Source organism: Chiloscyllium punctatum, chromosome 5, assembly GCF_047496795.1.
Source record: "Chiloscyllium punctatum isolate Juve2018m chromosome 5, sChiPun1.3, whole genome shotgun sequence".
NCBI classification, from domain to species: domain Eukaryota; kingdom Metazoa; phylum Chordata; class Chondrichthyes; order Orectolobiformes; family Hemiscylliidae; genus Chiloscyllium; species Chiloscyllium punctatum.
Window position 1 is genome coordinate 2026879 of NC_092743.1, and position 23839 is coordinate 2050717.

Consider the following 23839-nt stretch of genomic DNA (forward strand, 5'->3'; position numbering starts at 1 on the left):
TCTCTGGGTTTATGTTAGTCACAGCAGAAACCCCTTCCACTGAGCAGCAAAAATCCTCTCCCTGAGCTCCACACTGATTGAGTTGTATTTAAAAAGATGAGTATTAACAAAAGCTTTGCATTTATATACAACCTTCCACAGCCCTTTGGGGTACAGAATTGTGAAGATTCAAGCCCCCCCTCCCCGCCGACTTGTAAGGGACAAATTTCCTCTTCCTCCTCAGTCCTAAATGGTCTGCCTCTTACTCTGAGACTATGCCCCCTTGTTCTAGACCCCACATGCCGTAGGAAATATCCTTCCTACATCTGCCTTTTTAAAATTCATTTGTGGTGGTCATCACTGGTTGGGTCAGCATTTACTGCTCCTCCCTAGTTGCCCCTTGAGAAGGTGGGGATGAGGTGCCTTCTTGAACTGCCGCAGTCCATGTGCTATAGGTAGATCCACAATGTCCTTATGGAGGGAATTCCAGGATTCTGACCCAGTGACAGTGAAGGAACTGCAATATATGTCCTCATCAGGATGGCGAGGGGCTTGGAGGGACTGATGTTCCCATATATCGGCTGCCCTTGTCCTTCTAGATGGAAGTGGTTGTGGATTTGGAAGGTGGAGGGACTGATGTTCCCATATATCGGCTGCTCTTGTCCTTCTAGATGGAAGTGGTTGTGGATTTGGAAGGTGCTGGCTGAAGATCTTTGGTGAATTGCTGCAGTGCACCTTGTAGATAGTACATACTGCTGCTACTGAGTGTCGGTGTTGGAGGGAGGGGATGCTTGTGGATGTGGTGCCAATCAAGTGGTCTGCTTTGCTCTGGATGGTGTCAAGTTCTTGTGTGTTCGTGGAACTGTATCCATCTAGACGATTGAGGAGTGTTCCATCACCCTCCTGACTTGTGCCGTGTAGATGGTGGACAGGCTTCGTGCAGTCAGAAAGTGAGTTACTTGCTGCGGTCTTTCTAGCCTCTGACCTGCTCTTGAAGTTACTTGTGTTTATGTGGCGAGGCTGGTTCAGTTTTTGGTCAATGGTCAGGATGTTGATAGTGGGAGATTCAGTTATGATAACACCATTGAACATCAAGGGGTGGTGTTTAGATGATCTCTTATTGGAGATTGTCATGACCTGACATTTATGTGGTGTGAATGTTACTTGCCATTTGGCAGCCCAAGTCTCGATACTGTCCAGGCAGATACATCTGTCATGACAATATTGGTAAGAGTGACGACCACTAAGTCCTTGAAGTCCTGGCTTCACATTGAGAGGAACAACATTTATTGCCCATTCTGGCTATTGAGGGAGTGCAGCGTAGGTTCACGAGGTCAATTCCTGGAATGGCGGGACTCTCTTATGTTGAAAGATTGGAGCAACTGGGCTTGTATACCCTTGAGTTTAGAAGACTGAAAGGGGATCCGATTGAGACGTATAAGATTATTAAAGGATTGGACACTCTGGAGGCAGGAAACATGTTTCCGCTGATGGGTGAGTGCTGAACCAGAGGACACAGCTTAAAAATAAGGGGTAGGTCATTTAGGACAGAGATGAGGAGAAACTTCTTCACCCAGAGAGTGGTGGCTGTGTGGAATGCTCTGCCCCAGAGGGCAGTGGAGGCCTAGTCTCTGGATTCATTTAAGAAAGAGTTGGATAGAGCTCTCAAGGATAGTGAAATCAAGGGTTATGGAGATAAGGCAGGAACAGGATACTGACTGAGGATGACCAGCCATGATCATATTGAATGGTGGTGCAGGCTCGAAGGGCAGAATGGTCTACTCCAGCACCTACTGTCTATTGTCTAATTTCCCTTCAATTGAGTGATTTGCTCGACCATTTCAGAGGACAGAATATTGGTGAAGGTCTAGAGTTACATGTGGCCAGAATGGGTAAGAATGGCAGATTTCCATCCCTAAAGGATTAGTGAGTGAATTCACAACGGTTACGTGATAACCATTGCTGCACTTGTATGTTAATTTCAGTGACCCATGAACAAGGACACCCATTCCCTTTGAACACAATATTCCATAGCCTCTCACCATTTAAGAGATATTTTGTATTTTTGTTTAACTTATCAAAGTGAGTAACCTTTCATTTCTCTACACTGTATTCCATCTGTTGAATTCTTGCCCTCTGACTGGGCCTCTCCAAATCCCTGTGAAGCGTCCTTGCATCCTCACAAATCTCACTTCCATCTTGTTTTACACCATTTTCAAACTTGGGAGAAATGTTACATTTAATCCCCATTTTCGAATCACTGATATAGATTGTGAACACCTGGGGTCTAAGTGCTGATCCTTGTGATAACCCACTAATCACAACCTGCCAAATTGAGAATCACCCATTTATTCCTGCTCTCTGTTTTCTGTCCATTAACCAGTTGTCAAACCATAACAGTAAATTCTGCCTAATCCTGCGTACACAAAATTTTATTTACCAACCTTTTTTTGTGGCATTTTAAAGAAAATCTTCTGAAAATATAAATATGCCACATCCACGAGTTCCCCCTTATCTATTCTCCTCATTACATTCTCAAAAATCTCTAAAAGATTTGTCAAACATGATTTCCCTTTCCTAAATCCATGTCAACTCTGCTCAATCCTACCAACACTTTCAAAGTGCACTGTTATTGCATCCTTTTCCCTATGTCTGATGCTCGGCGAACAGGTCTGCGGTTTTTGGTTTGTTCTCTCACTTCTTTCTTAAATAGTGAGGCTATATCTTCTGATCTACTGGGACCTTTCCATCGACATTTAGAAGATACAAAGGAATCTCGATTATCTGAAGGGCACGGGAAGTATTTCGCTCGGTTAATCAAATGCTGGATAGTCGATGCCGGATGACGTAGTTAGCCATGAATGGAGGACCCTGTGATCTTGTTTGGATGATCCAAAGTTCCGTTAGTCGAATGCTGGATAATCGAGGATCCTCTGTAATCACCAACTTATTTACTGTCTCTACCGATACCTCTAGGATGTAGATTCTCAAGTTCAGGGGATTTATTCATTTTAAGTCCCATTCACTTCTCTAGTGCCACATTATAACTGATATTAATACCTTGAGATTCCTCATTTGTATTTGGCCCTAGATTCCCCGTAATCTCTGAGAGATTCTTAGTATTTGTATCTTGTACTTGGTTAGTTTCTCTGCTACTTCTGCATAGTCCACATTATAAACTGTCCTGTCTGAACTTCTAATGGACTCATACTAGAGACAGTGGTGAACATATCCCAGTTATGCAACAAACCTTTCATCCATTGATTCCACCTACACTTCCCGCTGCCTCGGGGAGTCAGCCAACATCATCAAAGACCCCTTCCCCAAGTTATACTCTCTTCCAACCTCTTCCATTGGGCAGAAGATACAAAAGCTTAAACACACGTACCAACAGGTTCAAGAAGAACTTCTTCACTGCTGCTATTTGATTTCTGACAGGATCTCTCAAATTTTAACTTTAATGCTGATCTTGCTCTGTGCACCTTCTCTTCAGCCATGATATTGTATTCATCGGGGAGGAGACAGTGGGGACTGCAGATGCTGGAGATCAGAATCAAGAGTGTGTTGCTGGAAAAACACAGCAGGTCAGGCAACATCCGAGGAGCAGGAGAATCGATATTTTAGGCAGGAGCCCTTCATCATTCCTGATATATTGTGCTTTTCCAGCAACACACTCTCAACTATTGTATTCATCGCTCTGTTCTATCACCCTATGATCTTTGTACTGAATGATTTGCCTGTGTTGCATGCAAAACAAAACTTTTCACTGTGCCTCGGTACATGTGTCAATTCAAATCAAATGCATTTTTGCTATTTATTTCCTTTTTACACACTCATAGAAGCCTTTACAGTCTGTTCTTCTGTTTCTTGCTAGTTTACTCTTACAAGTGGGTTTTTACCTTTTCTCTTTCTTAACGTTTATCTTGGTCTTCCTTGTAGAATTCTAAAGTCCCAACTACTTTTAGCTAAAATTTATACATCTCTTCTTTTCATTTAATATGACCCGTAATTTCTTTTGTTAGCCACAATCGGAATGCTAACATTGCTGGGTTTTTGTGCATGAAAGAAATGTCTTTTCATGGTAAACTACATTTTAGTTCTGAAATCAGAAACCTCAGTTTCTGATTAAACATCATTTTCAAACTTAACAGAAAGTGCTATCAGGTTGTGGTCTCACTTTTCTAAAGGTTCTTGTATAACAAGGTAATTAATTAGCAATTATTCATCACATAAGACTAGATCTGAAATAGCCCATTCCATAGCTTGCTCCTTAACATCCTATCACTTGAAAACTATCTCGAAGTGAGAAAGGATCATTGAAGGTGCAGACTGGAAGGAGCAGCAGGTTCCCTTACCAGAATGAAATCATCGACACAGGTGGGCTTTTACTACAATGTGGCAGCTTTCATGGGGATTCTTCCTGGTGTCATAAACAACCACATTTACTATTTGACACAGTGGGATTTGAATTCACCATCCACAGGTTATCAATCTCAGACCAGAACTGTTGCATGGCTCCCATGGGTGCCCCTGCTGCATGGCTCCCCTGGGTGCCCCCTGCTGCACGACTCCTGTAGGTGCCCCTGCTGCATGGCTCCTGTGGGTGCCCCAACTGCGTGGTTCCCATGGGTGCCCCTGCTGCATGGTTCCCGTGGGTGCCCTGTGCTGCATGGCTCCCGTGGGTGCCCCGTGCTGCACGGCTCCCGTGGGTGCCCCGTGCTGCACGGCTCCCGTGGGTGCCCTTGTTGCACGGCCCCCATGGGTGCCCAGCTGCACGGTCCCCATGGGTGTTCTCTGCTGCATGGTTCCTATGGGTGCCCTCTGCTGCACGGTTCCCATGGGTGCCCTCTGCTGCACGGTCCCCATGGGTTTTCTCTGCTGCATGGTTCCTATGGGTGCCCTCTGCTGCATGGTTCCCATGGGCGCCCCTGTTGCATGGCTCCCGCGAGTGCCCCTGCTGCATGAATCCTGTGGGTGCCCCTGCTGCATGGTTCCCATGGATGCCTCTACTCCACGGTCCCCATGGGTGCCCCTACAGCTTGGCTCCCGTGGGTGCCCCTGCTGCACAGTTCCCATGGGTGCCCTCTGCTGCACGGTCCCCATGGGTGTTCTCTGCTGCATGGTTCCCATGGATACCCCTACTGCACGGTCCCCATAGGTGCTCTTTGCTGCACGGTCCCCATGGGTGCCCTCTGCTGCATGGTTCCCATGGGTACCCCTGCTGCATGGTTCCCATGGGTACCCCTGCTGCATGGTTCCCATGGGTACCCCTGCTGCATGGTTCCCATGGGTACCCCTGCTGCATGGTTCCCATGGGTACCCCTGCTGCATGGTTCCCATAGAATCATACAGGACAGAAGAGGCTCTTCTACCTATTAAAGCTACACTAAATGTACATCAGTATCACCTTCCAGCACTAGATCCATAGCCTTGGCTGTTATGATATTTCAAGTGTTTATCCAAGTATCCCTTTCAAGGTTGTGAGGTTTCCTGCCTCAGCTGTCCTCTCATGCAGTGCATTCCAGCTCCCTGCCACCCTCTGGGTGAAAAAGACATTTCCTCAAACCTCTTTGAAATGTTTCACCTTAAAGTTATACCCCCTTGTTACTGATCCTTCAAATAAGGGGAACAGCTGCTTTTTATTCACCTATGCATGGCCCTCATAATCATATACCCATCAGGTTCTCTTCAACCTTCTCTGTTCTGAAGAAAACAAGCCGAGTTAATCCAGTGTCTCTACATCGCTAGACTGCTCTATCCTGGCAGCATCCTGGTGAATCTCCTGTGCACATGTTCCAGTGCAATCACATCCTCCCTATAGTGCTGCACCAGAGCTGCACACAATCCTCCAGCTGTGGCCTCACCAAAGGTCTGTACAGCTCTAACTCTCTTTGCTCTTATAATCTCTGCCATGACCGATACAGGCAAGTGTCCCCTATGCCTTCTTACCATCCTATTAACCTGCTCTGTCACTGTCAGCTCTGTTCCAGTGAGCTTCCTAGTGTCCTGCCATTCATTGAGTGCTCCCTTGTCTTGTTCCTTCTCCCAAAGTGCATGCCCTCACATATATCAGGGTTAAATTCCATCAGCCATTGATCTGCCCACCTGACCAATCTGCTTATATCCTCCTGTAACCCAACACTGTCCTCCTGACTATCAACACTGCCAACTGTATCATCCACCCCTCAACATTCTCACCTACATCTTTGTATATATCACAAACAATAAGGGACCCAGCACTGAACCCTGTGGTACGCCACTGCACGCTGGGCACCAATCACACAAACAGCCTCCTACCCACCCTCTGTCTCCTGCAACCCTGCTGCATGACTCCCATGTGCACTATAGAGTCATAGAGGCCTGCAGCACAGAAGAAGGCCCTTCAGCCCATCACATCCACGCCAGTCAAAAACAACCATCTATTCTAATCCCAGTTTTTAGCACTTAGTCCATAGCCTTGTGTGTCTTGGCATCACAAGCGTACATCTAAATACTACTGCAATGTTATGAGGGATTCTGCCTCTAACCACCCTCTTGCATGGCCCCCCGAATGCGCCATGCTGCTTGGCTCCTTTACCCATCTTTGCTGCATGGTTCTTGTTCTGTACCTGCTGCTGTCCTGGCTGGGTTTAGTCAGGCCCTGTGTCGAGTCTTCCCATACACTGTTGGCCATGGCATTCCCGATTCCAGTCATCACCATGATGAGTTCAACAGGCCAGTCATCCAGATCGAGGGAGCGAACCCGTGACAAGTGTGTACCCAGGTTCCGGTGGATTCCGGAGCACTCTATACAGATGAGGGCTCCAAGGTTCAAACTTGCCCAGTCAGGATCTGCAACAAGTGTGGACACATTAATTTATCACTGGCATGTAGAATTAGTGAAAGAAAGCAAAGGGTAGCAGCAAGCCTGAATCACTGCCGAGGCATGGAAAACCTCATCAAACTAAGACCCTGAGGACTCTCAGCCTGGCAGCAGCCAGGGGTTGAGGGGAAGAGGGGATTGGGCCTGAGGGGAGTTATAATTCCTCTATTCAGAGAAAACATTCTAGGTCAAGAAGGACCACAGATAGATGCACAACACAGGACTGCAACATGACATTAAGCTTAGGGGTTCAGAACTTAGTCAGTCTGAGAGTAGTAGAGGCGTAGAGTCACTGAGGTTTACAGTATGGGAACAGACCCTTTAGAACATAGAACAATACAGCACAGAACAGGCCCTTCGGCCCTCGATGTTGCGCCGACCTGTGAACTATTCTCAGCTCACCCCCCTACACTATCCCAAAATCATCCATGAGCTTATCCAAGGATTGTTTCAATCTCTCTAATGTGGATGAGTTAACTACATCAGCAGGTAGGGCATTTCACACCCTTACCACTCTTTGAGTAAAGAACCTGCCTCTGACATCTGTCTTAAATCTATCACCCCTCAATTTGTAGTTATGCCCACTCATACATGCTGACATATTCATCCTAGGAAAAAGTCTTTCACTGTCTACCCTATCTAATCCTCTGATCATCTTGTATGTCTCTTATCAAATCCCCCCTTAGCCTTCTTCTTTCCAATGAGAACAGCCCCAAGTCTCTCAGTCTTTCCTCATAAGACCTTCCCTCCAGACCAGGCAACATCTTGGTAAATCTCCTCTGCACCTTTTCCAATGCTTCCACGTCCTTCTTATAATGGGGCGACCAGAACTGTACACAAGATTCTAAGTGTGGCCGCACCAGCGTTTTGTATAGTTACAGCATGATACTGCGGTCCCGAACTCAATCCCACTACCAATGAAACCTAACACACCGTATGCCTTCTTAACAGCACTATCCACCTGGGTGGCAACTTTCAGGGATCTATGCACATGGACTGCTAGATCCCTCTGCACATCCACACTACCAAGAATCTTTCCATTGACCCAGTACTCTGCCTTCCTGTTATTCTTCCCAAAGTGCATCACCTCACATTTAGCTGCTTTGGCTCAACCCGTCCATGCCAACCAAGTTTCCTCAACTGAACTAGTCCCATTTGCTTGCATTTGACCCGTATCCCTCCAAACCTTTCCTGTCCACATACTTGTCCAAACGTCTTTTAAATGCTGCAATTGTACCACCTCTACCTCTTCCTCTGGCAACTCGTTCCATAAACGCACTATGCTTTGTGTGAAAATGTTGCCCCTCAGGTCCCTTTAAAATATTTCCCCTCTCGTTTTAAACCTATGATCTTGAGTTTTGGATACCCCTACACTTGGAAAAAGACCTTGGCTATTCACCTTGTCTATGTCTTTTATAATTTTATAAATCTCTATAAGGTCACCCCTCAGCCTCCTACACTCTAAGAGAAAATAATCCCAGCCTCTTCAGCATCTCCTTATACTTCAATCCTTCCAGTCTTGAAATCCTTTTTGCACCCTTTTCAGTTAAATAACATCCTTCATGTAGCAAAGCAACCAAAAACATACATGAAACTCTGAATGTCTTGTATAGCTGTAACATGATGTCCTCACCCCTCATGATGAAAGCAAGCATGCCAAATGCCTTTTTCCTCACCCTGTTTACCTGTGACACAACTTTGGAAGAAGTAATGTAGTTGCACCCTAGATCTCTCTATTTGACAACACTCCCCAGGGCTCTACAGTTAACAGTGTAGGTTCTGCCATGGTTTGTCAAGCCAAAATGCAACACCTCACATTTATCTAAATTAAACTCTATCTGCCACACCTTGGCCCACTGGCTCAATTGATCAAGATCCCGTTGTACTCTCAGAGAACTTACTTCACTGTCCACTTTTTCATCAAGTTAGGTGTCACCCACAAACTTACTAACCATGCCTCCTATATTCTCATCCAAATCATTTATATAAATGACAAACAACTGTGGACCCAGTATCGATCCTTGTGACTCATCGCTGGTCACAGGCCATCAGTTTGAACAACAATCCTCTACCACCACCCTCTGTTTCTTACTGTCAAGCCAATTTTATATCCAATTGGCTAACTATTGCTGGATCCCATGTGATCTAACTGTACTAACCAGTCCACCATGTGGAACCTTGTCAAAGGCCTTGTTAAAATCCTTGTAGACAAGGCCTACCCCTCTGCCTTCATCCATCTTCTTGCTGTTGTTGAAAAATGTAGTTCTGGAAAAACACAGCAGGCCAGGCAGCATCCGAGGAGCAGGAGAATCGACGTTCCGGGCATAAGCCCTTCTTCAGGAATCACCCTCAGAAGGATTCATACACTGAACAAACGTTTATTTCCTAGCCCCTCCGGATCCTCTGCTCCACGCTTCAAACCATGCGCCACCACCTCCACTCCCTGCAGTCAGCCCTGCCCCAGCTCAGGACAACACTCTCCCAGACCTGCAAAGGACCTTTGCTGTTCTGCATCCTCAGAAGGATTCATTCACTAAACAAACTTTTTTTCCTAGCCCTCCAGATCATCGATCTTCTTGCTCACGACTTCAAAAAACTCAATTTAGTAAGACACAATTTCCAATGCACAAAGCCATGCTGACTATCCTTAATCAGTCTTTGCAATTACATGGAGATCCTGTCTCTCAGAATCCCCTTCAACAATGTACCCACCACTGATGTCAGGCTCACCTGTCAATAGAATCATAGAATCTATCTAATGTGGAACTAGGCTATTCAGCCCATCGAGTCTACACTGACCTCAAAAGAGTATCCCACACAGACCCGCCCTGTTACCCTATCCCTGTAACCATGCATTTCTCATGTTCAATCCACCGAACCTGCAATTTTTGGACTGTAGGAGGAAACAAGAACACCCAAAGGAGACCCTGCAAACACGGAGAGAATGTGTAAACTCTGCACAGACAGTCACCCAAGGCTGGAACTGAACCTCGGTCCCTGGCGCTGTGAGGCAGCAGTGCTGGCCATTAATATACTTGTAGAATCTCTTTGGATTCTCCTTAACCTTATCTGCCAAAGCTATCTCATGTCCCCTTTTTGCCTTCCTGATTTCCCCTCTAAAGTGGACTCCTACACCCCCTCTAGTTGTGATGGGATCACTTGATCCCAGCTGCCTATACCTGACAAACGGCTCCTTTTTTTGACCAAGGCCTCAATATCTCTAGTCATTCAGCATTCCCTCCTCCTGCCAGCCTTACCCTTCTCACTAACAGGAACTTGCTGTCCCTGAACTCTCTTTATCTTGCTTTTGGAAGCCTCCCATTTGCCAGACACCCATTTATGTGTGAACAACCCGCCCCAATAACACTTGAAAACAAGTGACTGATCCCTCCATCATCGCATCGGACCCTCAGTTAGGATCTCACCAGAGTCTTGCATGACAGTCTTGCTGCAGTCCTGCATGCTTTCCCTCACCATGGTCCTGTGCACACTGATAATCATGGGAGATTTAAATCTGCACAGACTGGAAAGTCAGATGGGTAAAGGGAGACAAAATGGGGCATTCACAGAACGTTTTCAGAGTCGCTTTTTAAAGCAGTATGTTCTGGAGCCAACCAGAGAAGACCTTATACTAGACCTGATATTGTCCAATGCATTCATAGTGAAGGTGTCCCTAGTCACAGTGACCACAATACATTTGAATTTTGTATTCAGTTTGGGGGAAGAGGAGTGGGTGTAAGGCCTGTTTTATAAAATTTAAATATCGGCAATTATGAGCAGTTGAAAGCAGAACTGGCTAAAATGAATTGGCAAATTAAATAAAGGACAGATTAATAAGTGATGCAGTGACAGACTCTTAAAGGGATATTTCAGAATTTACAGAATAAATACTTTCAATGGGTAACAAAAGTTCCAAGGGATGGATTGGTGTTTAGCTTGTGAAGATGAAATAAAAAGGCTCCTAAAAGATATACGAGGAGAAAATGAGGACTGCAGATGCTGGAGATCAGAGCTGAAAATGTGTTGCTGGAAAAGCGCAGCAGGTCAGGCAGCATCCAAGGAGCGGGAGAATCGACGTTTCGGGCATCTGCCCTTCTTCAGGAATTCCTGATGAAGGGCTGATGCCCGAAATGTCGATTCTCCTGCTCCTTGGATGCTGCCTGACCTGCTGCGCTTTTCCAGCAACACATTTTCAGCTCCTAAAAGATATAGATATGTTAAGTGAGTGGGTTTAGATGTTGCAAATGGAATACAATGTAGGGAATGTGGAATTGTTCATCATGCAAGGAAGAATAATAAAAAGCGTATTATCCAAACGGTGACAAATTAAAGAGCTCTGAGATGCTGAGAGATTTGAGTGTCCATGTGCATGAATTACAGAAGGCTTGAAAACGGGTACAGCAAGTAATTAGGAAAGCTATTACAATGTTCTTGTTTATTGAAGGGGAATTGAATACAAAACGTAGGGAGGCTATGGTTCTGTTAGACAGAGTATTGATCAGGCTGGAGTAATGTGCACAGTATTGATGGTTAGGGAAAGATGTAACTGCTTTGGAAGTCTTACGGAGCCTAATAGCTGGAATGAGCAGGTTGCCTTCTGTGGAGAAGTTGGTTGGGCTGGCCTTGTATTGACTGGAGTTTAAAAGAGTAAGAGGCAACTTGATTGAAACATATAAAATCCTGCAGAGTCTTTACACAATGGATATGGAAAGGATATTTCCTTTGATGAGAACATCTAGATTCTTGCTAAGCAAGGTAGTGAAAGATTATCAGGAATAGGTGGGAATGTGCAGATCATCCATGATTGTACTGAATGGTGAACAGACTTGATGAGCTAAGTGACCTATTCCAGATCTACATTCATATGCTTCTACCCAGCACCATCCTGTAATGTGGGACTCAATCTCATCCTATGCTGTGGATTCATTACAGCTCTGTGCTGTGGAACCCAGTACAGCCCTGTGCTGTGGGACCCATTACAGCTCTGTGCTGTGGGACTCATTACAGCTCTGTGCTGTGGGACACATTACAGCCCTGTGCTGTGGAACTCATTACAGTTCTGTACTGTGGGACTCATTACAGCCCTGTGCTGTGGAACCCATTACAGCTCTGTACTGTGGGACTCATTACAGCCCTGTGCTGTGGGACCCATTACAGCCCTGTGCTGTGGGACCCATTACAGCCCTGTGCTGTGGGACCCATTACAGCCCTGTGCTGTGGGACTCATTACAGCCCTGTGCTGTGGGACTCATTACAGCCCTGTGCTGTGGGACTCATTACAGCCCTGTAATGTGGGATCCATTACAGCCCTGTGCTGTGGGACTCATTACAGCCCTGTGCTGTGGGACCCATTACAGCCCTGTGCTGTGGGACCCATCACAGCTCTGTGCTGTGGGACTCATTACAGCCCTGTGCTGTGGGACCCATTACAGCCCTGTGCTGTGGGACTCATTACAGCCCTGTGCTGTGAGACCCATTACAGCTCTGTGCTGTGGGACTCATTACAGCCCTGTGCTGTGGGACCCATTACAGCTCTGTGCTGTGGGACTCATTACAGCCCTGTGCTGAGAGACCCATTACAGCCCTGTGCTGTGGAACCCATTACAGTGCAATGTTGTCAGACTTGTTACAGTCCTGTGCATTGACTTGGTACCTTTCTGCAAATACTCACTTGGTGTGTCACAGTCAACACAGAATCCGTTCCCTCGCATGTTCCTAATCGACTGGATAGCAATGGCGTCACTCTGGCTTCCCAATCGAGACTAAACCAAAATGGAGAAGAAACATGATTTTTCAGATGGTAGCAGTCTTCATTCGCAAGCAGAAATATTTAGTCCAAAGGCCCATTGCTTTTACGGATATAAGCACCAATTTCTCCAAATATCCTTCACTCAACTCACTTTCATAACTGTAAATAATTATGACCCCAGAACCAATCCCTGTGGCACTCCACTAGTTAAAGACTGCGATCCCAATTATTAGTCTTCTATTAGTTACCCAATCCTCTACCAATATACCATAAGACCAGTCCCAACACCATGGGCTCTTCTCTTATTAAGTAGCCTCATGTATGACACCTTACCGTACACCTTCTGGAAATCCAGACAAATTACATCAACTTGTTCCCCTTTATCCATCCTGCTTCCACCTTCACAGAATTCTAATAAAATTGTCAGGCCTGATTTCCCCTTCCTGAAGCTATGCTGACTCTGCTGGACTATTGCAATATGTATTTCTAAATGCTCTGCTATTACATCCTTTACAACAGACTCTAACACTTTCCCAATAACAGACATTCACCTAACTAAGAGATTTCTGCTCCAGTTTTGCAGCAGCAGTGGGAGCAGGGTGAGTGAGGAGCTGAGTGGGAGTAGACAAACTGCGCTCTGGGAAGGTGACTGAACTCATATATTTGGGTAGTGGCTGGGCCGAGACAGTACACGTGTAGTATGGCTCACCAGGGGAAGGCAGCAATAGCCAGGTTCATGGCACCATGACTGGCTCTGCTGTACAGAAGGGCAGGAAACAGAGTGGAAGGGCTATAGTCATAGGGGATTCAATTGTAATGGGTGTAGATACGTGGTCCTGTGGTCAAAAATGAGACTCAAGAATGGAATTTGCCTCCAGGTGCATGGGTCAGGGATGTCTCCAATCAGCTGCAGAACATTCTCAAGGGGAGGGTGAACAGCCAGTTGTCGTGGTGCATATAGGCACCAATGATATAGGTTAAAAACAAGATGAGGTCCTACAAGCAGAATTTAGGGAGTTAGGAGACAAGTTAAAAAGTAGGAGCTCAGAGTTAGTAACCTCAGGATTGCTACAAGTGCCACGTGCTAGTCAGAGTAGAACTGAAACAATAGGCAGGATGAATGCGTGGTTTGTGAGATGGTGGCACAAAGGAGGCATTCAAATGTTTGGGACATTGCGACAGTTCTGGGGGAGGTAGGACTAATACAAATTGGATGGTCTACGAAACCAATGTCCTTGGGGTGCTTTTGGTAACGCTGTTGGGGAGGGTTTAAACTAATGTGGCAGGGGGATAGGAACCAAATGAGGCAGTTAGTGGACAGTAAGGAGGCAGTAATTAAAGCCTGTAAGGAACTAGATCATGAAGTCAGCGTGACTAAGGGGGAAGAGTAGGCAGGGAGACGATGATGAATGCAAAGGAATAGGTAGTCTGAGGTGTATTTGTTTTCATGCAAGATGTGTAATAGGTAAGGCAAATGATCTTAGGGCTTGGATTAGTACCTGGGAGTATGATGTTATTGCTATGACTGAGACTTGGTTGAGGGAAGAGCATGATAGGCAATTAAATATCCCAGGATATCGATGCTCCAGGCGGGATAGAGAGGTAGGTACAAGGGGTGGAGGAGTTGTATTACTGGTCAGAGAGGCTATCACAGCTGTGCTGAAGGAGGGCACTATGGAGGACTCGAGCAGTGAGGTGATATGGGCAGAGGTCAGAAATAGGAAGGGTGAGGTGACAATCTTGGGGCTGTACTCCAGGCCTCCCAACAGCAAGCATGAGGTACAAGTACAAATATGGAAACAGATTATAGAAAGTTGCAGGAGCAATAGGGTGGTGGTGATAGGAGATTTTAATTTTCCCAACATTGACTGGGATTCACATCGTGTTAGAGGTCCAGATGGAGCAGAAATTGTAAGGAGCATCCAGGAGGGTTTTCTAAAGCAGTATGTAAATAGTCCAACTCAGGAAGGGGCCAAACTGGATCTGCTGTTGGGGAATGAGCCCAGCCTGCTGGTTGAAGTTTCAGTCGGGGATTACTTTGGGAATAGTGATCACAATTTCGTAAGTTTGAGTACTCATGAACAAAGACAAGAATGGCCCTAAAGGAAGAGTGTTAAATTGGGGAAGACCAACTATACCAAAATGCGGCTGGAGCTGGGGAATATGGATTGGGAGCAGCTGTTTGATGGTAAATCCACATTTAATATGTAGGAGGCTTTTAAAGAGAGATTGATTAGAATGCAGGGCAGACATGTCCTTGTGAAAATGAGGGATAGAAATGGCAAGATTAGGGAACCCTGGATGACAGGTGAAATTGTGAGACTAGCTAAGAGGAAAAAGGAAGTATACATAAGGTCTAGGTGACAGAAAACAGACAAAGCTTTGGAAGAATATCGGGAAAGTAGGACCAATCTGAATCGAGGAATTAAGAGGGATAAAAGGGGTCATGAAATATCTTCAGCAAACAGGGGTAAGGAAAATCCCAAAGCCTTTTATTCATATATAAGGAGCAAGAGGGTAACTAGAGAAAGGGTTGGCCCACTCAAGGACAAAGAAGGAAAGTTATACATGGAGCCAGAGAGAAAGGGTTCGATTCTTAGTGAGTACTTTGCATTGGTATTCACTGAGAAGAGGGACATGATGGATGTTGAGGTTAGGAATGATGTTTGATTACTCTACATCAAGTCAGCAGAAGGAGGGAGAAAGTGTTGGGCATTCTAAAAGGCATTAAGGTGGACAAGTCCCCAGGTCTGGATGGGATCTATCCCAGGTTACTGAGGAGAGAGGAAATAGCTGGGGCCTTAACAGATATCTTTGCAGTATCCTTGAACATGGGTGAGGACCCGGAGGACTGGAGAATTGCTAATGTTGTCCCCTTGTTTAAGAAGGGTAGCAGGGATGATCCAGGTAATTATAGACCGGCGAGACTGACATCAGTGGTAGGGAAGCTGCTGGAGAAGATACTGAGGGATAGGATTTATCCCCATTTGGAAGAAAATGGGCTTATCAGTGAAACGCAACATAGTTTTGAGCAGGGAAGGTCATGTCTGACCAATTTAATAAAATTCTTTGAGGAAGTCACAAAGTTGATTGATGAGGGAAGAGCTATAGATGTCATATACATGGACATCAGTAAGGCATTTGATAAGGTTCCCCATGGTAGGCTGTTGGAGAAGGTGAGGTCGCATGGGGTCCAGGATGTATGAGCTAGATGGATAGAGAACTGGCTTGGCAGCAACAGACAGAGAGTAGTCGTGGAAGTGCGTTTCTCAAAATGGAGACCTGTGACCAGTGGTGTTCCACAGGCATCTGCACTGGGGCCACTGTTGTTTGTGATAGACATAAATGATTTGGAAGAAGGTGTAGGCGATCTGATTAGCAAGTTTGCAGATGACACTAAGATTGGTGGAGTAGCAGATAGTGAAGGGGACTGTCAGAGAATGCAGCAGAAGATAGATAGATTGGAGTGTTGACGAAATGGCAGATGGAGTTCAATCCAGGCAAATGCGAGGTGATGCATTTTGGAAGATCCAATTTAAGAGCGAAATATATGGTAAATGGAAAAGTCCTGGGGAAAATTTATGTACACAGTGATCTGGGTGTTCAGGTCCATTGTATCCTGAAAGTGGCAACACAGGTCAGTAGAGTGTTCAAGAAGGCATACAGCATGCTGCCCTTCATCGGACGGGGTGTTGAGTACAAGAGTGGGCAGGTCATGTTACAGTTGTATAAAACTTTGGTTTGGCCGCATTTAGAATATTGCATATAGTTCTGGTCGCCTCATTATCAAAAGGATGTGGATGATTTGAAGAGGGTGCAGAGGAGGTTCACCAGGATGTTCGGTGGAAGTGGGTACTGCAGATGCTGGAGATTACAGTTAAGATTAGAATGGTGCTGGAAAAGCTCAGCAGGTCAGGCAGCATCCGAGGAGCAGGAAAATCAACGTTTCGGGCAAAAGCCCTTCATAGGGAATCTGATGTTGCCTGGTATGGAGGGTGTTAGCTATGAGAGAGGTTGAGTAGATTAGGATTATTTTCATTGAAAAGACAGAGGTTGAGGGGGGACCTGATTGAGGTCTACAAAACCATGAGAGGTGTAGACAATGTGGATAGCAAGAAGCTTTTTCCCCAGAGTGGGGAACTTAATTACTAGGGGTCACAAGTTCAAGATGAGTGGGGAAAGGTTAAAGGGAGATATGTGTAGAAAGTTCTTTATGCAGAGGGTGGTGGGTGCCTGGAGCGTGTTTCCAGCGGAGGTGTTAGGGGTGGGTATGATAGTCTCATTTAAGATCTATATCGACAGACACATGAATGGGCAGGGAGCAGAGGGATACAGATCCTCAGAAAATAGGCGATGGGTTTAGATAGAGGATCTGGATCAGCGCAGGCTTGGAGGGCTGAAGGGCCTGTGCCTAATCTGTAATTTTCTTCGTTCTCTGTTTTTTGTTTCCTTTCTTTTTTAAATAACGGTGCTAAATTGGCAGTTTTCCAATCCTCTGGGATGTTTCCGGAATCTAAGGATGATTAATGATTATTTCCAATGTTTCCACTATCTTTGTAGTTACTTCCTTTCATATCTTCGATGCTACTGATTGGTCTTTAACCACATTAGTTTCCCTAGTGGAGGCTAAAGGCCAATATCCTACATACTTCACTCCACATCCTTAACTCCACCCTCTCTCCACATCCCTCACTTCACCCTCTCCCCATATCCCTCACTCCACCCTCTCCCCACATCCTTCACTCTACTCTCTCCTCACATCCCTCACTCCACTCTCTCCTCACATCCCTCACTTCACCCTCTCCCCACATCCCTCACTCCACCCTCTCCCCACATCCCTCACTCCACCCTCTCCCCACATCCCTCACTCCACCCTCTCCCCACATCCCTCACTACACCCTATCCCCACATCCCTCACTCCACCTTCTCCCCACATCCCTCACTCCACCTTCTCCCCACATCCCTCACTCCACCCTCTCCCCATATCCCTCACTACACCCTCTCCCCACAATCCCTTATTCCAGACTCCCTCCATCCCATTCAATGCCTTCCCTCTTCAGGAGTTGTCTCCTCTGGACTACACTGTTCTTCGCAGCTAATGTATTCCATCATCTGTTCTCCTTTTTGGGTAAAATCGATCCTTCTTCTTGCTCCTACTGTCCTTGGTATTTACTCTTTGTTGCTGGCATTTGAGCACAGGCAGTGCTGGCTCCAGCCACTTGTTCTTTCTTTTCACATCATCCATAGCTGCATATTTAAAGGAATATTCTAATTAAATTCTTTATCGCTGCCTGTCACAGACCTCTGTACATCAGTGGCCTGTCACCTGTAATAATACTACCTGCTAACACACTGTACCTGGGCCAGGCCCAGGCTGCTGTCTGACAGACAGGAGGCAGCAGCTGCCAGAGCTCAGAATACAATTTGCTCCACGCGCTCAGTATTGTTAGATATCAGAAAGAGAGAGTTGTCACCAACTAGGAATCTCATTGCAGAACAGTGAGCACTAACCGGGTAAGCTTCAATGCTGGAGAGGATGTGATGCTTATACTGTGACATTTACACTGTAATATGAGCCACTCAGTCAGGCTGGCTAGAATTCTGAGATTATTCAGAATAGCAACCAGTTTACAAATCTGAAAACAGGGATGGTGTTTACTGTACTTACTCAGACTGAGTGTTTGAGGACACTTTCTGAGCTACCTTAAGTCCCAGCACCCAATGGTGGAGAGATGAAACAGAAAGGTGATACCTTGTTTTTGCTGCTTTCACATGACTGTAGACTGGCAAAGATCTGACTCTCAACTGCCAGCACCCATGATTCCCTCTCCTCAGAGTTCGAGGCTTCAAAATGCCACGTTTGCCCAGTCAACGACACAATCACAAACTCATAAGATTCCTCACCATCTGTAAAACAGAGAGTGAGACAGTCAGGAACAGAATTAACGACACAGCAGAATTCACAGCATTGAATACTCACCTCCCCCCAAAAAACCCACTCATTCCTCATTAACACATAGCAGCACTCACCAGGACATCCAAAACCCCAAACCCTACACCCACCCAGAACCTCATACCCACTCACATCCCCCAGCCTTAGAAAGCAACACTTCATCAACACACACTACCCAGATGCATTGAACCCCACCCACATGCAACACCCACTCACAGCAATTCAATTATACTCCACTTCTAGTTACCACCCCAGCAAACATCTATCTAACTCCATGCTGTCCCTGTCCTGGGAGCGTTTGATGGGGGACAGTGTGGAGTTAGCTTTACTCTGTATCTAACCCCGTGCTGTCCCTGTCATAGAGTTAGAGAGATGTACAGCATGGAAACAGACCCTTCGGTCCAACCAGTCCATGCCGACCAGATATCCTAACCCTATCTAGTCCCACCTGCCAGCACCTGGCCCATATCCCTCCAAACCCTTCCTATTCATATACCCATCCAAATGCCTCTTAAATGTTGCAATTGTACCAGCCTCCACCACATCCTCTGGCAGCTCATTCCATCCACGTACCACCCTCTGCGTGAAAATGTTGCCCCTTAGGTCTCTTTTATATCTTTCCCCTCTCACCCTATGCCCTCTAATTCTGGACTCCCCGACTCCGGGAAAAGACTTTGTCTATTTACCCTATCCATGCCCCTCATAATTTTGTAAACCTCTAAGGTCACCCCTCAGCCTGCGATGCTCCAGGGAAAACAGCCCCAGCCTGTTCAGCCTCTCCCTATAGCTCAGATCCTCCAATCCTGGCAACATCCTTGTAAATCTTTTCTGAACTCTTTCAAGTTTCACAACATCTTTCCGATAGGAAGGAGACCAGAATTGCACGCAATATTCCAACAGTGGCCTAACCAATGTCCTTGTACAGCCGCAACATGACCTCCCAACTTTTGTACTCAATACTCTGACCAATAAAGGAAAGCATACCAAACACCTTCTTCACTACCCTATCTAACTGCAACTCCACTTACAAGGAGCTATGAACCTGCACTCCAAGGTCTCTTTGTTCAGCAACACTCCCTAGGACCTTACCATTAAGTCCTGTGAGTGTTTGATAGGGGACAGTGTAGAGTTAGCTTTACTCTGTACCTAACCCCATGCTGTCCCTGTCCTGGGAGTGTTTGATAGGGGACAGTGTAGAGTTAGCTTTACTCTGTATCTAACCCCGTGCTGTCCCTGTCCTGGGAGTGTTTGATGGGGGGACAGTGTAGAGTTAGCTTTACTCTGTACCTAACCCCATGCTGTCCCTGTCCTGGGAGTGTTTGATAGGGGACAGTGTAGAGTTAGCTTTACTCTGTATCTAACCCCGTGCTGTCCCTGTCCTGGGAGTGTTTGATAGGGGACAGTGTAGAGTTAGCTTTACTCTGTATCTAACCCCGTGCTGTCCCTGTCCTGGGAGTGTTTGATGGGGGGACAGTGTAGAGTTAGCTTTACTCTGTATCTAACCCCGTGCTGTCCCTGTCCTGGGAGTGTTTGATGGGGACAGTGTAGAGTTAGCTTTACTCTGTACCTAACCCCATGCTGTCCCTGTCCTGGGAGTGTTTGATAGGGGACAGTGTAGAGTTAGCTTTACTCTGTATCTAACCCCGTGCTGTCCCTGTCCTGGGAGTGTTTGATGGGGACAGTGTAGAGTTGGCTTTACTCTGTACCTAACCCCATGCTGTCCCTGTCCTGGGAGTGTTTGATAGGGGACAGTGTAGAGTTAGCTTTACTCTGTACCTAACCCCATGCTGTCCCTGTCCTGGGAGTGTTTGATGGGGGACAGTGTAGAGGGAGCTTTACTCTGTACCTAACCCCATGCTGTCCCTGTCCTGGGAGTGTTTGATAGGGGGACAGTGTAGAGTTAGCTTTACTCTGTACCTAACCCCATGCTGTCCCTGTCCTGGGAGTGTTTGATAGGGGACAGTGTAGAGTTAGCTTTACTCTGTATCTAACCCCATGCTGTCCCTGTCCTGGGAGTGTTTGATGGGGGGACAGTGTAGAGTTAGCTTTACTCTGTACCTAACCCCATGCTGTCCCTGTCCTGGGAGTGTTTGATAGGGGACAGTGTAGAGTTAGCTTTACTCTGTACCTAACCCCATGCTGTCCCTGTCCTGGGAGTGTTTGATAGGGGACAGTGTAGAGTTAGCTTTACTCTGTACCTAACCCCATGCTGTCCCTGTCCTGGGAGTGTTTGATAGGGGACAGTGTAGAGTTAGCTTTACTCTGTACCTAACCCCGTGCTGTCCCTGTCCTGGGAATGTTTAATGGGGGTTCAGTGTAGAGTTAGCTTTACTCTGTATCCACCCCTGTGCTGTCCCTGTCCTGGGAGTGTTTGATGGGGACAATGTAGAGTTAGCTTTACTCTATATCTAATCTACTGATGTCTCTGTCCTGGGAGTGTTTGGTGGGGACAATGTAGAGTTAGCTTTACTCTATATCTAATCTACTGATGTCTCTGTCCTGGGAGTGTTTGTTGGGGGACAGCATAGAAGAAGCTTTACTCCACTTCAGCGATTATGTATTCATTCTAACAAGTTAGTCAATGTCTTGGAGGTGTTTCGGTGAAGACATTTTACTTCACATTTTATCCAAGACAGGATCCTAACCAATCTCTAATTCAACCCAAACCCCGGCCCATCTGGGTCTAGCCTTGTCAGTTTTGTACTTGAAATTTTCCATGCATTTAGTCACAGATCAAACAGTTGGAATCTTCTAATCTTCTTTCTTCTTCTCAACCACATGCTCAGCCTACAGAATAGGAAGTGTTCAGTTTCCATTCGCACTGTGACTATTTCCCCTCTTCACATTGTGGGACTGTTTGTGATGGTGTGCATACTCACTGTCCCATCCCTCTGAAATGCTCAGATTTATTTTTGTTACAATTCCATTGAGACTGAAAGCAGTTTGAGCAGAAAACAATCCTCTCAAAGTCAATGATTTCACTTTATATATCTTTTCCTGTAACAAACCAATTAAAACCAATATAATTCAAGCATTAACAAGTGAAGGATATTTCTAATATTAAAGTGATTAGCACTGCTGCCTCACAGCGCCAGAGACCCGGGTTCAATTCCCGCCTCAGGCGACTGACTGTGTGGAGTTTGCACATTCTCCCCGTGTCTGCGTGGGTTTTCTCCCACAGTCCAAAGATGTGCAGGTCAGGTGAATTGGTCATGCTAAATTGCCCGTAGTGTTAGGTAAGGGGTAGATGTAGGGATATGGGTGGGTTACGCTTCGGCGGGGCAGTGTGGACTTGTTGGGCTGAAGGGCCTGTTTCCACACTGTAAGTAATCTAATCTAAAAAAAAGATAAATTTCACTATAGTTTACTTCTCCTGATATGACGTAGGAGTTTTATTAGAGTTTTTCAAGGAAGTCTCAACCAGAGAGAATAGAGGGGAACCAGTAGATGTGTAGTATTTGAACTTTCTGAAGGTGTTTGACAAGGTACCTCACAAAACATCAAGTCATAAGGGCCTATGATAATGGCAACCCATTACCACTGGGATTCCGCAGGAATCAGTGCTGGGATCACAACTGTTTGCAATATATATTACCAACTCAGGGGAAGGAAGTGATTGTACTGTAGCCAAATTTGCAGCTGACATTAAAATAAGTGGAAAGGCAAGTTTTAAGAGGAATATAAACAGGTTCTAGAGAGGTATTAATAGATTAAGTAACTGGGCAAAAAGTCGACAAATGCCTTGAAGACATTCAACTTTCTGGCCTCCGCTGCGCTCCGTGGCAATGAATTCTACAAGCCATCACTCCCTGGCTGAAGAAATGTCTCCTCATTTCTGTTCTAAATTGACACCCTTTAATTGTAAGGCTGTGCCCTAATGGAAACAAATTCCCAGCGTCCACCCTTTCCAAGCCATGCATTATCTTGTAAGTTTCTATTAGATCTCCCCTCAACCTTCTTCATGCTAATGAATATAATCCCAGGAATCTCAGCCGTTCATCGTATGTTAAGCCTACCATTCCAGGGATCATACATGTGAATCTCCCTGGATATGTTCCAGTGCCAGTATGTCCTTCCTGAGGTTTGAATTGGACACAGAATTCTCGGTGGGGCCAAACTAGAGCTTTATAAGGTCTCAGTAGCACATCACTGCTTTTACATTCCAACCCTCTTGAGATAAATGACAACATTACATTTGCTTTCTTAACAACAGACTCAACCTGCGAGTCAACTTTTGGAGAATCCTGGACTAACACTCCCAGATCCCTTTGTACTTTGACTTTATGGTCCATAAGGTCATCCCTCAACCTCCTACACTCAAGAAAAGAATGCCCCAGCCTATCCAGCTTACTTTTAGAACTCAAATCCGCCATTCCCAGCAACATCCTGATAAATCTTTTCTGAACACTCTTCAATTTAATAATGTCCATCCTATAGCAGAGTGACCAGAACTGCATAGAGTACTCCAGAAGGGACCTCACCAACATCCTGTACAACCACAACTTGATGTCCAACCCCCAAACTCAAAAGTCTGAGCAATGAAGGCAGGTGTGCTAAATACCTTTTTAACCACTCCATTTCCCTGTGATGGAAATTTCAAAGAATTATGTACCTGAACCTCTCGGTCTCTCTACTGTACAACACTGAAAAATGTGTTGCTGGAAAAGCGCAGCAGGTCAGGCAGCATCTAAGGAGCAGGAGAATTGACGTTTCGGGCATAAGCCCTTCTTCAGGAATACCTGAAACGTCGATTCTCCTGCTCCTTGGATGCTGCCTGACCTGCTGTGCTTTTCCAGCAACACATTTTTCAGCTCTGATCTCCAGCATCTGCAGTCCTCACTTTCTCCTACTGTACAACACTGCCTGGAGTCCTACCATTAATTGTATAAGTGCTGCCCTGGTGTGTTTTACCAAAATGCAATATCTTGCATTTAGCCAAATTAAAGTTTTGGAAAGGGTTCAGAGGAAATTTACTGGTATTAGGGTGGGGTGGTCTTATGAGGAAAGGCTGAGGGACTTGAAGCTGTTTTCGTTAGAGAGAAGAGGTGACTTAATTGAGATATATAAGATGATCAGGGGATTAGATAGGGTGGACAGTGAGAGCCTTTTTCCTCGGATGGTGACGGCTAGCACGAGGAACATAGCTTTAAACTGAGGGGTGATGGGGTGTGGAACACACTTCCTGCAACAGTAGTGCACTCACCAACTTTAAAGGCATTTAAACAGTCATTGGATAGACAGTTGGATGAAAATGGAACAGTGTTGGATAGATAGGCTTCAGATTGGTTCCACAGGT

General features: G+C 45.8%; 1 protein-coding gene across 2 annotated transcripts in view; it reads right to left on the bottom strand.

Annotated features, from left to right (window-relative positions):
- Positions 1 to 23839, bottom strand: part of agap3 (ArfGAP with GTPase domain, ankyrin repeat and PH domain 3) — a 655804-nt gene that overhangs the window by 24162 nt on the left and 607803 nt on the right. For both annotated transcript variants that reach the window (XM_072569614.1, XM_072569615.1), the window contains exons 12-14: positions 18343 to 18497; positions 12513 to 12603; positions 6588 to 6810 (exon numbers count right to left, since the gene is read on the bottom strand). In XM_072569614.1, coding sequence (XP_072425715.1) covers positions 6588 to 6810; positions 12513 to 12603; positions 18343 to 18497 — 469 coding nt within the window. The remainder of the gene's footprint in view (positions 1 to 6587; positions 6811 to 12512; positions 12604 to 18342; positions 18498 to 23839) is intronic.